Source organism: Barbus barbus (genome assembly GCF_936440315.1).
Source record: "Barbus barbus genome assembly, chromosome: 38".
Classification (NCBI taxonomy): Eukaryota; Metazoa; Chordata; class Actinopteri; order Cypriniformes; family Cyprinidae; genus Barbus; species Barbus barbus.
The window spans coordinates 11,312,244-11,331,373 of NC_136716.1; the positions used below are offsets into that span (position 1 = coordinate 11,312,244).

The 19,130-nt window shown below is 37.3% G+C and overlaps 3 protein-coding genes across 4 annotated transcripts; 2 read left to right on the top strand and 1 right to left on the bottom strand.

Annotated features, from left to right (window-relative positions):
- Positions 1-952: 952 nt before the first annotated feature.
- noxo1b (NADPH oxidase organizer 1b) lies at positions 953-4,883 on the top strand. 2 transcript variants are annotated; one of them, XM_079397817.1, is made up of 8 exons: positions 953-1,087; positions 1,173-1,253; positions 1,331-1,403; positions 1,781-1,964; positions 2,160-2,368; positions 2,463-2,579; positions 2,666-2,783; positions 3,414-4,883. In XM_079397817.1, the coding sequence occupies exons 1-8, from the start codon at positions 1,022-1,024 to the stop codon at positions 3,979-3,981; spliced, it is 1,416 nt and encodes a 471-aa protein (XP_079253943.1). In that variant the 5' UTR covers positions 953-1,021; the 3' UTR covers positions 3,982-4,883. The 2 variants fall into 2 exon arrangements, with proteins under 2 accessions (XP_079253943.1, XP_079253944.1); XM_079397818.1 differs by having other exon boundaries at positions 2,511-2,579; positions 3,414-4,315.
- On the top strand, positions 4,760-7,626 carry rnf151 (ring finger protein 151; the record flags this gene model as incomplete). Its single annotated transcript, XM_079398524.1, has 4 exons — positions 4,760-4,765; positions 6,195-6,340; positions 6,937-7,033; positions 7,126-7,626. 4 exons carry the CDS (start codon positions 4,760-4,762, stop codon positions 7,624-7,626), a joined length of 750 nt encoding a protein of 249 aa, XP_079254650.1.
- Positions 7,627-7,676: 50 nt separating this feature from the next.
- Positions 7,677-18,338, bottom strand: LOC306857682 (testis-expressed protein 2-like; the record flags this gene model as incomplete). Its single annotated transcript, XM_079397733.1, has 11 exons — positions 7,677-8,943; positions 9,182-9,302; positions 10,426-10,638; positions 11,192-11,326; positions 11,933-12,065; positions 12,857-12,956; positions 13,143-13,283; positions 14,548-14,780; positions 15,481-15,769; positions 15,942-16,142; positions 17,043-18,338. The coding sequence occupies 11 exons, from the start codon at positions 18,336-18,338 to the stop codon at positions 8,779-8,781; spliced, it is 3,027 nt and encodes a 1,008-aa protein (XP_079253859.1). The 3' UTR covers positions 7,677-8,778.
- Between the last annotated feature and the right edge of the window lie 792 nt (positions 18,339-19,130).

Consider the following 19,130-nt stretch of genomic DNA (forward strand, 5'->3'; position numbering starts at 1 on the left):
TCCCGGTTTAAACTCTTGTAGCTGGCCCTGACACAGCAAAATGTCAAAAAGCCGACCAGATACTGTAGATAGATAGATTCAAAATTGTAGCTTGTCAGATAGGTGACTAGTCACGCAGATATACAAATATTGTATACAGGCTATCTATAGGCCTACTATATTGTAGAGGTGTTAGACACTAAATATATAATATTTAGATAAATAATTAATGTCTATATTGCCAGGTACAGTGGTAGCCATTGACACAGATAGATAGATAGATAGATAGATAGATAGATAGATAGATAGATAGATAGATAGATAGATAGATAGATAGATAGATAGATAGATAGATAGATAGATAGATAGATAGATAGATAGATAGATAGATAGATGGATGGATGGATGGATGGATGGATGGATGGATGGATGGATGGATGGATAGATAATTACAGATACTATACAGGCTAAATACTATATTGTATATGGTGACAGACACTAAATAGCCTATATAATATATAGATAAATAATTCATGTTTATATTGCCAGGGACAGTAGTAGTAGTTGGCTGTATAGTCTAGATAGATAGATAGATAGATAGATAGATAGATAGATAGATAGATAGATAGATAGATAGATAGATAGATAGATAGATAGATAGATAGATAGATAGATAGATAGATAGATAGATAGATAGATAGTGTTGTTTGCATCTAAACTGCTATGGTTTGAAGACAACACTGATGTTTATCAGTGACATATTGTGTCATAACTTATCTCAGCTTGGTTTGACGTTTCATAACTGATAAATAATATAAGTATTGTGTAATATCATCTCCCTCCTGGCGCTCAGTTCGCACGTGGGCGCAGCCGCGGTTTGTTTTCGCTCAACTTTCTGTAAGGGTTCACGTGAGATAAACAGCACGCCCAGGTCTGGAAGGCTATAAATGAGGATGAGGATGCTGGTGATGCTGAGAGAGAACCAGGAAGAATAGAGTTCACAGTCACACCGTGATCTCGTTCATCTGAAACCGCTTCAGCTATGAGTGTCCCGCGCTTTCCTGTCGACGTCCGACTTATCGGAGTAATGAAGAAAGACAAGGACAAAGTATGAATATGTTGTATATTCGTAGGATAACATTGAGTATTGGTAAAATAATTTGTTAATTTGTTTGTTTGCTTGTTTGTTACAGAAGTTCATGACATCAGTGCTATGGTCAGACAACACTGAGTTAATTGTGTACAGATCCTTCCGTGACTTCAAAACGCTACATGTAGGTAATTTATATAGCACAAATGGTTACTATAAGTGTAAAAGTCACCTGCTAACGTGATTTTCTTGTTTTAACAGAGGCAACTGAAAAAGAAGTTTCCTGTGGAGAACCATTTTCGTAAAGAAGACAGAGTGCTTCCCAGATTTGGAGGTATGATTGGCAGTTTTTATGTGATTAAAATGTACATAATTTTGTAACATTTAAATATACGCATTTAACTCAAGTAAAAAATAGCCTGTTATTGTAAATATATTGTTTTAAGTCTATAATAGCATGCATAAAGTAACATTAATGCGTTTACGTGATGCTCATTGCTCACATCGCAAGGGCTTTCAAATAATCATGAATGATTATTATTGTTACATAATGTATTATTTTAATACATTTTTATTTTGAAAGAAAACATACAGCTGAACTTTAGTTGCAACTCTGGCCATCAACCCTCTGGTGGGACCTGTTAATCGTGTTTTATCCAAACTGTTGGCTATTTGTTTTATTGTTCAAATATCATTTCTGTTTTTTTGCAGCCCAATTCGTGGTGACTTCATTTCAGCTGAAAGGGTTGGATAAGTCAGTGTCTCGTCTAAGGTATCTGGAGAAATACTGTTCCGACCTGTTGCAGTGTGACACAACTGTGTCACATTCCACAGAAGTTATTCAATTCTTCTTGCCAATTGAGCAGGAGCTTCGGCCAGATTATACCCATAACAGGTATGTAGATTATTCCCCTGCAGCAGATAAGAACAGTTTAAGCTTGCCAAACACATGTATAGTACGCACAGTTGTTCAGTTCATATTTATAACTTGTTCTGTTTATCGTTATGCCAGAGTTTAATGCTAATATGAACCAGCTGGAAAGTGTTTGTGCAGTAAATGTCTGTTAAAGCTGCTCTCCTCTCCCTGCAGTGTGATGATTCTGCAATCAGACAACATCAACACTGTCAGGGGAGGACCTGACTTGGCGAATAAACATCTGAGCAATGGCAACGTGACCCAGCCTTTTGTATCCAAGACATATCGATGTGTGGCTCCATATGAGACCAAAGATACAAAGAACAGGCCATTTAAAGTAGCTGTGGATGAAAGACTGGATGTGCTGATCAAAGACAAAGCAGGTATGTATCTTGTACTATAAACAAGTGAAACGAAAGTGAATAGTAATGTTCTTTACAGTCAATTCATTTTTTTGTGTGGGCGTTGGTTGAACAGGTTGGTGGCTTGTTGAGAATGAGGATAAATGTCTAGCTTGGTTTCCAGCTCCCTACTTGGAGTTATGTGATGAGGAAGAGGATGAGGAAGGGGAGTTGGATTTAGCAACGTTTGAAAGTAAGACACGTTTGTTACATAAACTTTCTGTTGTAATGAATCTCCAAAGATAACCTTGCTTACCAAACATTTTCTTTCTCTACTAGGTTCTCTGTACTGCGCTACAAGAAGTTACACCTCAAAAAAAGAGGATGAGCTCTCTCTGAGCATCGGCGCTGTTGTGGAGGTGTTACAGAGGTCTGATAATGGCTGGTGGCTTATTAGGTAATTAAAGTTGTTAACCCCCCCCCCCCCCCCCCCCCCATTATAAAACAGTATGCAATAATATCATAATTAATATTTTTATAAAAATTACTAAATGGATTGGGACAATAAAGCCCTCCCTACAAAACCCTACCCCTAACCCTACCCGATAAACACCCATAAGGCACTTTATTTTGCACTTTTCAATTATTTCCTGAATTATTTTTACTGAAAATAAATGCTTTTCTGATGTGATATGTGAAAAGGGAAAAGAACGAGTTTGGCAAAAGGTGGATTTGAACTCGGGTCGATCGCACCAGAAAGCTTACGCTACACACTTTACTATACGCCACTGGACCTGCCATATGACAGCCGTCTTTTGTATTGTTGTCTAGTGGGTGGAGTTAGTGTAAATAGCCTATCAATTTTATATGTATTTATTTAAAATAGAAACATAAAATGATTACTGTATTTTTGATCAATTAAATGCTGCCTTGTCAGCATAAGAGACTTCTTATGAAATGTAGTGTATTTCTATATATGAGGGAGAGAAAGGGAGAGGGAGGGAGAAATTAATAATTACTTCTACATGTACATTAAGTTTTTCCCATACAAAACATACTGTAACCTAAATCTTTATTCCTTCTACAGATATAACAGAAAGGCAGGCTATGTGCCCTCCATGTACCTGAAGCTCTACAGCAGCCCCAGCTTTGGCCTTCAGACACTTCAGAGGAAACTTCATGGCTCCACTATCAATCTGTCTGCCAGCAACTCTTTCAAATTGGAGCCTCAGGTCCACTCACGAAACAGAATGAATAGTTTCCTTAAATCAAACTCACTGGAAATGCTGTCAGAGCCGGTACAGCATGAGGAAGCTGGCAGCTTCAGCGATGATGGAACCGACTTCAGCTTCAGTTCCTCAGACACCACCTCCATGAGCCCAAGCATGTCCAGCTCAGAGGGGGAAGAGGGCCTGAGACAGCATTATAGAGAGAGAGACAGCAATGATAGTGGTATGTCCAGTGATCAGTCCAGCCCCACCTGCTCAGACACTGACTACCCAATGAAAGGAGTCGGAGCTCCCAGGGTGCCACCCAGACCACAAACTCAGGAGATCCTACGTCGCTGCACGACCTACACCCGAAAAGTTGCTCTGGCGACCTCTGCACGCCTGGCCCCTGAAAGAGAAGTCATGGTAGATGAAAGGAGAGCATGAAAGGGGTGCATATGACAATGAGAGACTCTTTCCTTTTATACCTTCTTTTTGATCGCCTTTGAGTATGATACAACAATATTAATCTGGGTTCTTTGTAATCACTTTGTAATCCTTGGTATAAATATTGAATTAATCAAATATATTATACGTAACCTGTTTTTTAGTAACCTGTAGTTACAGTGTACATATCTAAAGTTTTATTTTTTCATTAACGTTGTATTCAGACTGTTATCTTTCATCCTGGAGCTAATGGTTTTCCATACTGGAAAAGAAAAAAAAAATATTTGGACTTTGTATATAGATCTGCATAAGTTTCAATAAATGTTTTAACTTCATTTTAATGCTTTTTATGTAATCATGAAATTTATCTAATCATGACTTTTTTCATGGAAACTGGTAATTTAATATATACAGGCACATATTTGCACGCACACATAAAGCATATTAGCACACTTGTATATCAACATATTTAGAATGATTTCTGAAGAACCATGTGATACTGAATTATTCTAAACAACTATACATATGTATAACATAAATATCGATCAAAAAGATGAACCAAGTTCTTGAATAGGCTAACTGAATACAGAAGCAAGCAATCCAGATAATGAAACACTGATAACAACAGAGACCGTCAGTGTAGACCACCTTACGCATAAAACAAACTAAATGATTCAACTCATTGTTACTATACTTTTGGGGTTATTTTAAGAATATAAATGTAATTGTTATCATCATCAAAGAATTGAGTTTGTTTTTGTGAATGTTCCCCTGAATCATGTCAGTAAGATGAAACATCAGCTACCGCTAATAACCTTTAAACATTAACAGAAGGAGTGACTGAGATTTATTTATAGCAAGCTGTATTTACTTATATGAAAAATAAAACCAGACATTCTCAGAAACACTATGTCACCCTTTAATTGCTTGTTTGTTGATTATTAGTAGTCATTTTAGAGTATTCTGCCCGTATTAAAGGATAATGTATCCAAAGTCCTCACAAAATCCCCTTATGTCAACATGGCATAATACAGTATTGAATGCGACAGATAAATAACTTTACAGCCTATCAACATTCGCTCACTACAGTGATTATTCCACTTCCAGTTGTTCTTGTATTCTGGAAATTACAGTGGTTTTGGTTTCATCTAGATTCATTTTTCTGAATTCTGTAATCCACATTAAAATTCCAGTACAATCACACACTGTATATGCTAAATCTGTAAACAAGTGAGTGCCAAAATATACAATGAAAAACATTAAGACAATTGTGTACTCTGTATTTTATACCCACTACCCACTGACAGATCTTACACCATTATGAATGGTGACATAGCAAACTGGTGTTTTCTTTATTGTAAAAAACCTTTTTAGCTTTTGCTTAAGTTTTTCAAATAACATAGTTATTTAGTTTAACTGTTAAATTGTGGGACAGACATACATTCAGTTTAAGTGTATGACACTGTTTATTAACACATTTTTTTCACATATAATGATTTATGATAATATGATAATATATTATATTGTGCAGAGAATGCTGCTGTGTGTTCATTGGCCATTCAGACCTGTGTGTTTAGAGAATAGGGCTTGTAGCCTCTAGAGCAGGCAGTCATTGAAGTTCACTGGTTTCCATAGCAATGCCTTTGTCTAATACAAGTAAAACCTAGATGGTACCAAAACAGGGTCCCAGTGGTTAGTGTAAAAAAAAGTTGTCAGGTGCTAACCACATTCGTGACTTGTGCTAGAATGGAAAAGAAGAGAAAATGGGACATATGTAATGCATTTCTGAATGATCCAGGGTCAAGTGATCTCCTTTGGGATGTTTTGCTGCGTGTTGTTTTGACAGATGCCTGCCTTTTTGCCTCTACAAATTATTCAACATATACGGCATCTGTATGAGCTGTGCCCTGGTATCATAAGTCAAAATGGTGAGTTTTTCCTTTTTTTAATTACATTATAGAAAAATAGATATTTGTGGAATAAAAACATGTACAGTATATGCTGTATTTATATTTTACAAGCTTAAACTTACAGTATTACATAAAAAGTCTGATAATATGCAACATGAACAATTTATAATTAAAAATGGTTTGAAATAGTTTTATTTAATTTGAGTAAATTTAGTTATTATATCAGTTATAATACTAGTATCTATATGACATTAAAATACAAATGAAATGATTTTATATTACTGTATTTTATTTTGGTTTTAGACTGGAGGTTATGAAGTGGAGCAGTTTGTGGATACCCCAGATGATAATTTGATTTGTGTCATCTGTAGAGCAGTTCTACGCTGTCCTGTACGACTTAAATGCAACCATGTCTTCTGCAAGGAATGCATTTTACAGTGGATGAAAAGGTAACAACTTAATATTTGATCAAATAAACCAGATCAAGGGGAAAATAAGGGGGCAAAAAGTAACATTTCCTGTCTACGTTATAATTTGTGACTTAATTGGCATAACCGGTATCATCTGAATTAGCAGGTTCTCTTGTATCTTATATCTTAATTTGATGTATATCATAGATCCTGATGGGAAACCTTTCATCTGCATGTTTTTGAAAAAAGTATCTTATGCTCGCCAAGGCTGCATTAATTTGATCAAATACAGTAAAACCAATATAGTTAAATATTATTACAAATTACAAAAGGTTTATTTTTTAAAAAATCATTAATTCTTGTGATTTTAAGCAGCCGTTACTCCAGTATTCAATGTCACGTGAGCTGATTTGGTGTTCAAGAAAAATTCTGAAAACACTTCTATTTCTGAAGAAACAGAATTTCTTTTTCTTTTTTTCTGGTTCGTTGATAAACAGCATTCGTTTGAAATATAATTTTTTGATTGCATTGAAAATGTTTTTACTGGCACTTTTGATCATTTTACTTAATCTTACTTCTGTTTTGAAGTAGCTCATTGGATGTTTGAGCAAATGTTAAAGTCAGTGTTGTCTCAGACAGGTGAAATGCCCATGTTGTAGGCAGCCTATCGACCAGAACCAAATGCTGGTTTTGTTTAAGCTGAGTAAATCCATTGGCCGTTTATCAATCAAGGTAGGCAAAAAATACCAAGTCTAAAATGCAGTATAGTTAAAGTTCTATTACTTAAACTGTGAATTTGAAACAACTCCATATTGTGTTCTTAGTGTCGAAATGCACAGCAGGGCTGCAGGGCCACTTTCCCGCTTTCTAACGAGTACCTCCACATCTCCAGCTGTCCGTATGAGTGGCAGCTCTGTCCCCATGAGGGCTGTGGGCAGCAGGTGCTGAGGAAGGACGCGCAGGCGCACGATCAGAGCTGCAGCCACTGGCGACAGCTGTGTCCCATGGGCTGTGGGACACTGCTCGTCCGAGAGAATCAGGCCCAACATAACTGCTACCGAGAACTGCAGCAGCGCTATGTAGCCGAGCGGCGGAAGCAAAGGGCCATTGCAGCCAACCTGCGCAGGAAGATGCAGCGCATGCAGAGCCGGATGGCACAAATAAAGAGGCAGATAAACCTGATGTGTGAGAGCCTGGAGGTTGGAGATCTGGAAATTGAAGCAGGGGAGGGAACCAGTGCTTGGACTGATGCTAATGCTGCCAGTCCGAGCGGCAGCAGACGCCGTCACACCAACAGCAGCAGTTCAAGAGTCAGATTTATATAGCGTAAATACCCTTCAGGATTCAAAGAGAGCATTCAAGTTGTTTTTTTTTTCTGTGTGCGTGTTTTATTAAATGTGTCTTTCCTTTTATAATCATCTTAAAGGGATAGTTCCCCCCAAAATTAAAGTTACTGGCATCTTTATTTACTCACTTTGATGCTGTTCCAAACCTATATAACTTACCGTACTTTCTTCTGTGACACATAAAAGAAAATTTTTTGAAGAATGTTTCAACTGTGCATACATACAAGTAAAGTCAAATGGGGTCCAAAACAACATTGTATGGACCCAAAAATCAAAACAAAAGACATCCGTGTGCTCCACCGAGGAAAGAAAATCATGAGTAAATGACAATAAAAAGTTTGTTTTTTGGGTCAACTATCCCTTTAAGGGCAGCACAACACACAATTTTATGGATTTACTGAGAAAAGAGAAAAGCATGATGATAAACAAAATAGTGAAGATTTGCTTTGCACATTCCTTCTACAGCTTTAAGAGGTTAATAAAGTGAGACATTGATGCTAATGCATAAATATTAAAAAGAAAAACAATTTCTGTAACATTCAAATGCCTGCTTAAGTTCAGATATTACAATCTTGAAGTGACACTTGACAAGAAAATGTGAAATCGTACAAAAACGGTCTTTGATATTAAATAATAATTTATGATGTAAAAAGCAAACACTTCTGAAACATGTATTTAAGACTTGTAAGAGTTGTAAGAGTTAAGAGTTGTATTTCATTCTAAATATACATTTTTAAATAAATTCATTATTATTTGATATTTATTGATTATTACTAATGCATATATGTCTAATTTAAGCCATTGTGGAAGTTCAGCAAATAATCAGTTGTCTTCAGGACAATAAAGTAATAAAATGGTTTATTCATACATTAAGCCACTGGTATGATAAAAATAACTGACCTGGATTTCCAGGATTATAGGAATTTTACCAACAGTGCCTTGTAATGACTGTATAAGGAGATGTCTGATACATTTAGAGAGAATATGTATGAGAGCTACTGGCATTTTGCTCTGTGCTGTGATGTTTAAATGAAGCTGAATGAATTAAGCTTACACTACTAGGAGTTTGTTGAAGTTAAATGAGCAAGTTCTGTTACTGGTGTATTGTCATGTCTGTACCACAAGGAGGCACTACTGTAGTTCTGCAGTATGTTCCAGATCACACCTGTCAGTGGAGGCCATAGAGGAATGCTGGGAGAGCTTTGCAGGGTTTTGTGCGAAAGCTGGCGGGTTGTCCATCCCAGAGTGCATCAGCGGCAGGTAAATGTCATCCATGTTGGGCAAAACAAAAACTTTCTGGAAAAATAATTGGACAAGATTTGTTGTGGATCTGACAGTAATGTCGCTTATTCTAAATTCTGATGTTTTTTCATGTAAAACTCTTGATAACATTATAAGTGGACCTCAGAGAACAGTACATAATAATAAATAAAGGCAGTTCATGACCTCTTTAAATTAAATTAGCTGCCATATGCTTAACATGTTCACCAATTGATGGTGAAGCTCCAGACATCATAATATCATCGAAACAAACCTGAAACTCATCCTGCAGCTTTTTTTCAATCCATTCAGTTACATGACAGAAAGTCACTTCTCGCTCTCCCAGTTTGGGTCTGACTCTTAGATCAAGCTTCGGGGGTCCGCAGAAACTGTACCTGAGAGAGAACCAACAAAACACTAATAAATCTGGGGCATGTATCCAAAGACATGTCTGCAAACCTGAATGCACATAATGATTTATAGGCAAAGAGTGGGCCGCTTTCCCACTCTTAAAGTGCACTTATTCTAAAAGCACATGTAAAATACTTGATTAGAATTTTATCTGTTGTGTGTTATTCAATATTACATTAAAGTTAATATATTTGAAATGCACAAAATTGCTTAATCAATAAACTTTATCATTGCAAATGTGTAAGTACAAATGTATCTAAATAAATAATATACAAGTTTCAATAGAATGATGATTAAAGTATGTATTAGTTTGCCAGGGGTTCTTGTTAGTACATTGGGCAGTACACTTTAAACATATTTCAAAGACAACAGAAGTAATTATAAAATTACATAAAAAAGATGTACTAAAGTCTTAATAAGAGTTATAACTCAAAAGTTCAGCTATTTGCATTTAATATACATTTAAACTATAATATTCAGTTTGCACTTAAATGTATTCTTTTAAAGTACACTATTTCCATAGTAAGTAGTATTTTGGTAACACTTTATTTTAAGAACCAATTTTCACTATTAACTAGTTGCTTATCGTGCATGCATATTACTAGCATATTGGCTGTTTATTAGTACTTACATAGCAGATATTAATGCCTTATTCTGCATGACCATATTTTAGATCCCTTTAATCCATACCTAAACATAACAACTACCTTGCTAGCTATTAATAAGCAGCAAATTAGGAGTTTATTGAGGGAAAACCCTTGGTTAATAGTGAATATGTGTTCCCTAATCTGAAGTGTTACCAGTATTTGTATTATTTTACTATTAAATACATATTTTTGCTCCAAAATTCTGCTTCTCATAATTGCACCTGAAACATCAAATATCTTCTGTCTGGCTGCGACTGTGTTACACTTGTCTGTAACCCATAAACCTCAAATTTAAATTTAATTACAACAAAGTCAAACCTTCAAGAGTGAATGACGCCAAACTTTAAGAAGCATGATTGCTCTAGATAATCTCTGCAGATGCTGTTTAAGCTTAAGCAAAGCTTCAGTCCCTAATGCAACATTAACAGCATGTGTTCAGCTGAGTGAGAACGGCTCGTACCATATTCTGTCGGTGGGGGGAGGAGGAATGTTGACAGCAAGTGTTCCAGAGAGCTCTTGAACTTCCACTGCAAGCAGTAGAGGGGTGTTGGACATTTCTTCAATCTTTTTTTTAATGTACTCATTTTCTGTGGCCTTCTGGAAATACTTTGACTTGGCAATCTTGTCGACAAATCTCAAAATCCGCCTACTAGTGCTGCCTCCAGCTGCAGCCCTGTGGGAAGTAAAGAATTTTTTTCATCAGGTGGCCTTGATTTATTTTAAGCTGCATTTATTGTCAAAGAACTCAAACAGATGATGTTTCATTGGCATAATTCACCAAAAAATAATGTAACTGGAAAACCAAAGAAGGTATTTAGCAAAATCCCCAAGCTGCTCTGTTCCATACAATGAAATATGGATCTGTTTTTGCTTGGATATTTTTTTGGAGTTTTTTTGGAAAACAGTTCAGTTTAATAGTGAATGTGTGCTATGTTTTTATTCCTTTTTGTTTTCCTCATCAGCAGCATCAGAACAACTTGAGGGTGAGAATTGATTTTCATCATTTTTTGCATTTTGGGTGAACCACCCCTTTTAAGGACATAATAGAGGACCTCATGAGTGGTGTCAGCAAGACACATACATCTTGATGTTTAATTTACAATAACAGCATTTCTGACATATATACATACTATCCGAATTATAAAGAGTTTCAACTTCCAAACTTTGAGATCTCAGAGAACAATAGTTTAATGAATAATATGAATGGTTCATTCAATAATAATTACCCCTCAACACCAGGTACAGCCTTTTCAGTCAGACTTCCTTGAGTGTCAGCAGATGAAACTTCCTCCTCATCAGAGGATCCTGCACTTGAGGATTCCTCATCACTGTCAGCCAGCACAGAGAGCCTGGACCTGCTACTGCAGAACACATCCGGACAGGACCTCATCATAATGAGATATCATAATAAAACATCACTAGGATGGTACTGAGTCTAAGGAACAACACTGCAGCATACAGTGGGCTCCAAAGTCAATGAAAATGTTTTGATTTTAAAATTGATTTTCTAAATAAATGCAAATGTAAAAAAAAAAAAAAAAAAAAAAAACAAGCATAACATGCTACAGTATAAAATGAATACACTGTCATTCAACAGTTTTGGGTATGATTTTTTTTTCCTTTTGCTCACAAAGGCTGTATTTATTTGACTAAAATACAGTAAAAGAAAAAAAAACATTAATAATGTGTAATAGTTAAATAAATGTTTTCTATTTATATATATTTTAAAAATGTAGTTTATTCCTGTGATGGCATATCTCAATTTTCAGCAACAATAACTTGGTCACATGATGGTGATTTAGTGCTCAAGAAATATTTCTTATTATTATCAGTGTTTTATCAGTGTCTTTAACTAAACCAAATCCAAGCTTTTGTATGGCAGTATAGGTTACATAATAGAGTTTGCAGAGTCTATGCTGTGTTGAGATATGATGACAGTTTTTTTCTCAGAAAATACAAAAACTTACAACACATTAATGGTCTCCAACTCTGTCTCTGCCTCGGGGACTCCCTCCTTCCCAAGTTTGGAGAGGTTGATTTTGGTCTCTAGAGTCATCTGTAGCGCTCCTGTGTACTCCACCTCCAAATGCAACCAAAGGCCTGACACACAAAGACAAGACAAGTTTCTATTTCTCTGTAATGTAATAATAGCAAAAGTTACCTGTTGTTGTTCCAACTGTTTTAACAAAAACTTTTACATTCAGTAATAACTGTTTATTTAAAGAAATTCATGATTTTTTGTGATAACTAGATATAAGATATATATATATATATATATATATATATATGTATATAACATTATATTTTTTCAACTAATCTCATATACATTCATTCACTATTTTAATAATTTAATTAACAATAATGTGAAATCTAAATGTATGTATGTATGTATAGTAGCAGTATTCATTCTGTTTATGAATTAAATGTAAAATAATTATAGTGCAATAAAACGCCCACATATCTACTAACTCACTTTACAAATCCATCAATGGGATGAGACCTGAGCAAGGGAGCCAGACTCTGTCGAAAGCCATTACGTGTTACATAACACCCAGAGATCATGAGGCGGAGAGAAAAAGACGCACGCTGTGCCCCACACAATAATAACTTCACTTCTCATGGGGATAATACATCCCGCATATGCTTTGCAGTGAGCATTAATACAGCTGAGTGCGTGAACAGACACGTGCACATGCTCGCAGGCATGCTGCTATTCGCTGAGGAGAATGATGTGATGTTATGTGCTTCTTTGATCCCTGATATTGCAGAAGGATAATAACATTTCATCTACTGCTCAGTGCAGGAACATAATAACACACACTCAAAACAGTCCTGATGGATGAATGACCTAATCGGCTCTTTTATAAGAGGCTCTTAGGAGCCCCAATCACCTCTGCTGTTGACCTGTGGTAGAGATGTGTCTGTTATCTGGGGCATGCTGGAGCCCATGGCCAGTTCGGTGAGGGTCAATTCATCCATGAAGTAAGGCAACTGTGGAAAAAAAGGGTAAACTCACACAGAAGCACATGCACACAGGGTAGGAACAGGTATATCACAAGCTATTTATTCCACTTTTTCGAAACCATGCTTGAGGAAGATTTAAAAAAAAAAAGAGCATTGCCTCCTCATATTTTATCCAGTTAAAGAACATCCAGTAATTCCTGTGTGTTCTCTTACCCGAATTTTGCTCAGCTTTCGCTGAATCTTCTGTTGGACTTTATCAGTCCAGTACTTCTCATTGAGGACGTCCCAAAAGATCCGACCAATAAGTGCATTCAACCAGTCAGGTTTTGTTTCATCCTCATGGCAACAAAAGGTCTGTCCCAAAAGGAGTAATGGAAGAAAAAACATTGGAGTAATAGACTGAAGATACACTGTGCCACTTTTCAAATAAACTGTACTTTAAGCAAGGATAAATGAGATACGAGAGGTAAAATATTACTACTTAATATATTTCAAGATAATTTCCATTAACTGAACTGAATTGCACCATGTTAGGTGTAAACTGTGCCATGTCAAGAGATATATTATTGGGAAACTTGTGATATATTTGCATTACATTAATACGCTTGCTATATGCTGAATTGTTGGGCACTATGTTAAAGGGATAGTTCACCCAAAAACTGAAAATTCCCTCAATTTGTTCCAAACCTGTAAGACCTTCATTCATCTTCGGAAGATATTTTTGAAGAAATCCGAGAGCTTTCTGACATTGACAGCAATGCAACTGACACATTCAAGGCCCAGAAAGGTAGTAAAGACATTGTTAAAATAGTCCATGTGAAATCAGTGGTTCAAACTTAATTTTACGAAGCTACGAGAATACTTTTTGTGCGCAAAGAAAACAAAAATAACATATATTCAACCATTTCTTCTCTGTGTCAGTCTTCGCCACGCGTTCACGAGAGTACCACAACACATGCGTGTGGCGCTACTGACGCAGGAGACGGGTGAGTAATTAATGACAGAATTTTCCTTTTTGGGTGAATTATCCCTTTAAATTTTTGCATTTTAAAAAGAAAATATGAACAATGAAAAATAAGCAGATTTATAAATCCCATTCCTAACTTTGATGTTTTATAACTTAAATGTTATAAAATAAATGTTTTAATTACATTATAAAAATGTGCTACAAAATAAAATTTTGGAATGGGGTTAATAAATTAGCTTATTTCTCTACTATCCAGGAAAAGCTTAATGTTTTAGAAAATTTAAAAGCAGTAAAATATTTATAAAAATTTTGTAATAGTATTTCCTGCATTTGGAGGTTAAACCCTCTGTCATTTTTAGCCGCTGTCTCTAAGCATCTGACACACTTCTCACACCCCAGAGGAAAAAGCAGCATTTAATAATTCATGGCTGATCTTAGGCCAAATATTTTACCTAGTTTTACACATTAGCAATTCACCAACATGTAAAGCCACCCTTGATAAATGCGCTTTGACATAACTGCCATGTAGAAGATTTATTCTAACATGCTTTGGTAACATTTTTAGCATTAAAAAACACTTTCATCTGCATATCACAGGCTTTTTTACATGGCCATGTGACAAAAATGACACAAAGCCTCTTTGAAGCTCACCTGCTCTTTTTCAGTAGGACTGCCCTGGGTGCTGCTTTGGCAGGGGCTTTGCAGAGGACTGGCCTGCGCTGAGAAGATGAGACTGGTCATGTAAGAAGTATAGTCCGGTAAAATGTTCTCTTTTACTCTGCCAACCAGATCACTATGGAACACATCTTCACTGCTGTCCTTGACTGAGCTTTCACCACCATGTGACAGACCCAAAGGGTTCTCCTCATGCACTGCAGGTTTATCTACAGAGCAAAAGAAAATTCAGAAATAATGTTTTTGTTATAACTTAATGTTGCTTGTGTATCAATATACTTATTGGTATTATTGGTATATTAAAGGGATAGTTCACCCAAAAATGGAAATTATTTCATCAATTACTCACCCACATGTCGTTCCAAACCTGTAAGACCTTTGTTCGTCTTCAGAACATAAATTAAGATATTTTTGATGCATTCTGAGAGCTCTCTGACCCTCCCATAGACAGCAAGGATCCTTACACGATCAAGGCTCAGAAATCTAGCAAGGAGATCATTTAAATAATGGTTCAACTGTAATGTTATAAAGCTACTTTTTGTGTGCAAAGAAAACAAATATAACGTCTCCTCATCCTCCTCCACCATATAACGCCATTTTGGAAAGTATGCAAACAATACTGTTCTGTGTCAGCAGCACCGTACGCAGATATGCTGTTTACGTTGTTTACGCTTTGACCTGAACGCGCACATACGTTGCATACATTGCATAACAATCTCCTTGCTACTTTCTGAGCCTTGATCGTGTAAGGATCCTTGCTGTCTATGGGAGGATCAGAGAGCTCTTGGACTTCATCAAAAATATCTTAATTTGTGTTCCGAAGATGAACGAAGGTCTTACAGGTTTGGACCGACATGAGGATGAGTAATTAATGACAGAATTTTCATTTTCAACTAATTTCAACTTTACTACCAGATATAGATTCAGAATGGTCCTCTTCATTGTGAATGGATGCGGAAAACAGTCGATGAAACCATTCCTCTTTCTCCCGTCCTGTTCGTCCAAAGAGGTATAGTGTGACAGATTGGGACACATTCATCGTAGGGCCAGGGTGTTTTTCTACTTTCTGAGCCTCCCCCTGACCTTCTGCCATCTCGTCTTCCTCCACAGCTCTTTCTCCTTCAGCCAGACTTATGCAGATCGGATACTTCCTGTTCCACACTCTCTTGTGTGCCAAAGCCAGTGGCAGAAGAAATACCTGTTACCAAGACAACAACTTCATTATAATTACGTGACATCTATGCAACATTCTGCCACATTAAAATTCGAGCCATTTGGGTTCAGAGACCATACGCAGAACTGAGTCACACTACCACTGAAGGGCAATGCACGTCTTTCTACTAAGGTGTTAAAATCAGTGGTACACTAACCTTGCTGCCAGTGAGTCGAAATATCCGTGAGTAGGTGAAATGCTTTTCGTAACAGGGCTCGTCAAAAGTAGCCCAGCGGGGAATATTGTTACGTGGGTAGTCAAGCCGCAAACAGGGTCCGTCCAATGTGACATACACAGTGTGCATGAGGGATGGATGGTAGGTCTCTGGATCATATGCGTACATTTCATTCATCCAGCCCTAGAATGCAGAAACATTCAACTCAACTCTGAATTCTCAAAACAAAGTTTTAGGACAGAGACAGACCAACTAAAAAAGTGGGGCATCGGGATAAGCTCTGTAGCTGGCTGTGACAAGCAGTGGGTGTGTGTTATTCTGCATCAGACACTGAAGAGCAGAATTAATCACAGAAGTGAGTGGTAATGAGGGTTTTGCTCAGTCTTTGGAGGCTTACTTTAGACAATGTGACATTCACTGCAGTGTGTAAAAAAAAAAACTGATTCCCGAAGGACATGAGCTTTGACACATTGAAGTGCAGGTTTTGGTTTAATAGCAGTCTGCAAGGCTGTTGTTACCTGCAGTGCTGTTCTATTGCTTTTCTTAGCATTTAACCCTATAATGGAAACCCAACTACATGTCTTCTGCACCCTGGTGGATAATCCATGCTCTTTAGGAAGTAGAATAAATTGGCTGCATCCAAAATTGCATACTCTCATAAGTAGGTACTTGTTTTGAATAAGTAAACACTTTACTATCACTAAAAAAGTATGTTATATTTAGTTATAATGTATTTAGTATGCATTGAATCTGGATGTACTACATTTGCCATGTTGTCATTATTATGTGATCTACCAGGGTCAGTTGCGTCAATTCACTGCCATTCACAAATCCTCTCCTGTGGCCTCATGGGATAGCAGTGTCCATTGTATGCACACAGAATCACAGTAGGTCATCCAGGTATTTTTTGCCTACTCTTTCATGAGCAATGTGAATTCAGATATATTTTTTTTATCACATATTCTTTTTCACGTAGTATATAGTAGGGAAGTATGCAATGCAAGTACAGTAACTTGCAAGTACAGATTATCACGCCAATTATTTTTTACAAAATATATATATTGTAAAACGCATCAAACTCACCTTGAGAGACAGTACGTTGCTCTGTAGAGCTTCAGAGAGAATATTATTACAGGAGGTCCCATGTAGTCTGTGTTGTTGCCTGGTGGGCAAGTGTTTCATGGAGCCCCATCGGATCAGCACAAGCCCCAAAATTAATCCAAACACTAAACCAAGGAACAGGCCAGACCAATACGCTGACAAAGGAAAGATAAAGTAGCAGTATGACAGAAATGCTACATAGGCAAGACCCACTCCTGGCACTGGAGAGGAGCATTGTTCTGTCACATCTTCTGCCAAACCATCTTGATCAGGTCTATTCATATCTGTGCTCTGGAATGCACTGCCATGAGTGCTGGATTCCGTCACAGGCCCAGTGTCTACCTGTCTGCTATGGTGCTCATGGGAAAGCAAGGATTTCTGCAAACACCGTTTGTGATGTCTCACAGGCCAGTTGCACTCTGGTAGAATCTCACTTTCTGCTTTCCTAGCACTTTTAGGAGATTCAGATACAGTCAAGTCAGTGGTCGTTTTCCCAATTCCAAAGCCTTTGTAGCTTGGAGAGTCCACTGATCCTGTGCTCCTTTGGTGCTTGGGGCTTCCAACACTATCTTCACGCATGATCTTACTGAACATGCTCAAAGGTTCCTGCATGGCCTCTGACAGCTTGCGCCGGGTGTCCTCTAGCTCCATTTTGAAGAAGCTGGCTTTGGGCTCTGTGGGGGACAAGTTGACTGGAGATGGAGGGGCGGTGCGGGAGTCTCCGTTGCGGCTTTTGGGCTGGGTGAATTGTGACAACAGATGCAAATTGAGCTTGGAATCAGACCTGGATTGAGACACCTCTGGCTCACTGCGAGAAAGCTCGGTGGAAATTGACTTCACGAGGCTGAGGAGTGGTCTGGGCTTTAGAGAAGACTCTTTCAGCTCCAGTTCTGTAGATAATGACTTCACTAAGCTGGCCAGGGGCCGGTGAGTGGGCGAGAGGAAGCCAGACCCCGGGGGAAAAGAGTTTCTCAAGGAGCCCGGAGAAGATGGGGAGAGAGGAACGTTGAATGCAGGTGAGCTGAGACCCCATTCCCCCTCTGTCTGAATGTCGACTGAACATGGTCTTTGGTTTCGGAGGGAGCTGAGTGACTTTTTGCCATCACAGTCCAAGGTGAATATGAGGTCAGTGTCATCAAGATTGTCCCATTCTCCCTCGGTGTCCGTCAGTTGGATTACTATGCCTCTCTGGTCTGTGTCCTGCTTCAGCTGTAAACCTGGCCTCTGGGTCCCACTGGCCAATTTGTGAGTTCCTTCATTTCCTGTCATCCCTGCCATGATTTATCTCTACAGGGCACAAGTAAAAATCTTTGAGTCAGCAAAAAAGACAATTTAAATATTTTGCCTCAAGATATATGGACAACACAGTAATTTTGCTTCAACTTCCATCAGCAGTTTTTAGAGCATTACAGAGTATTATGACCATGAGGAAGCGCCTTTCATTGGCAATGCTCGTTTTGGACAAAACATTGACTGGATCAGTTTTGTGGTACAACAAAGTAACTCTTCTCCCTCAGCAGCGGTTCTTAACAAAGCTTCTGAAAGAAGGCCCTATACTATACGATGGCTCAAAATTATTTTAATTAATTGTAATAAGATAATAAATCTTAATTAAATGTTTTAAAAACAAACAAAATCATTTTTTATTTTTTCCCTTTGATAGCTAATTATTTTGTTTTTATTCAAGAATGTATACGATTCTTGAAACTTCTGGATTCACAAAATGAATCATGTTTAATTCATTTATTTCAACAGTCACAGATTTTATTAATAAAAAAGTTTGAAAACACTTAGCCTATGAAGGAGCCTTCAAACATCCCGTTGGGCTTTTGAGTCAAAATCTCTATAGGTGACCCCCCTTGAACAATGTCTAGAGTCTATAAATATTACGTAATGCATAAGTAGGGTTTGGGAGAGCTACCTACTCTGAAATTCTATAAAAAAGGGAAGCTCCAACACTATGTTATATAATGATTTAAGAAAGATTTAAGACAGTTCATGAACTTTCTGCCTGATAATATCCTCTATGTATAAGAGGCAAAGTAACAGAGCAAGAACAATTATGCTGAA

What these genes read in the sequence shown, in the direction of transcription:
- noxo1b (XM_079397817.1), top strand. Translation starts at nt 1,022, where the DNA reads ATGAGTGTCCCGCGCTTTCCTGTCGACGTCCGACTTATCGGAGTAATG. An exon ending in AGTGCTTCCCAGATTTGGAG is followed by an intron (nt 1,404 to 1,780) that starts GTATGATTGGCA and finishes GTTTTTTTGCAG; the next exon opens with CCCAATTCGTGGTGACTTCA. An exon ending in AATGGCTGGTGGCTTATTAG is followed by an intron (nt 2,784 to 3,413) that starts GTAATTAAAGTT and finishes TTCCTTCTACAG; the next exon opens with ATATAACAGAAAGGCAGGCT.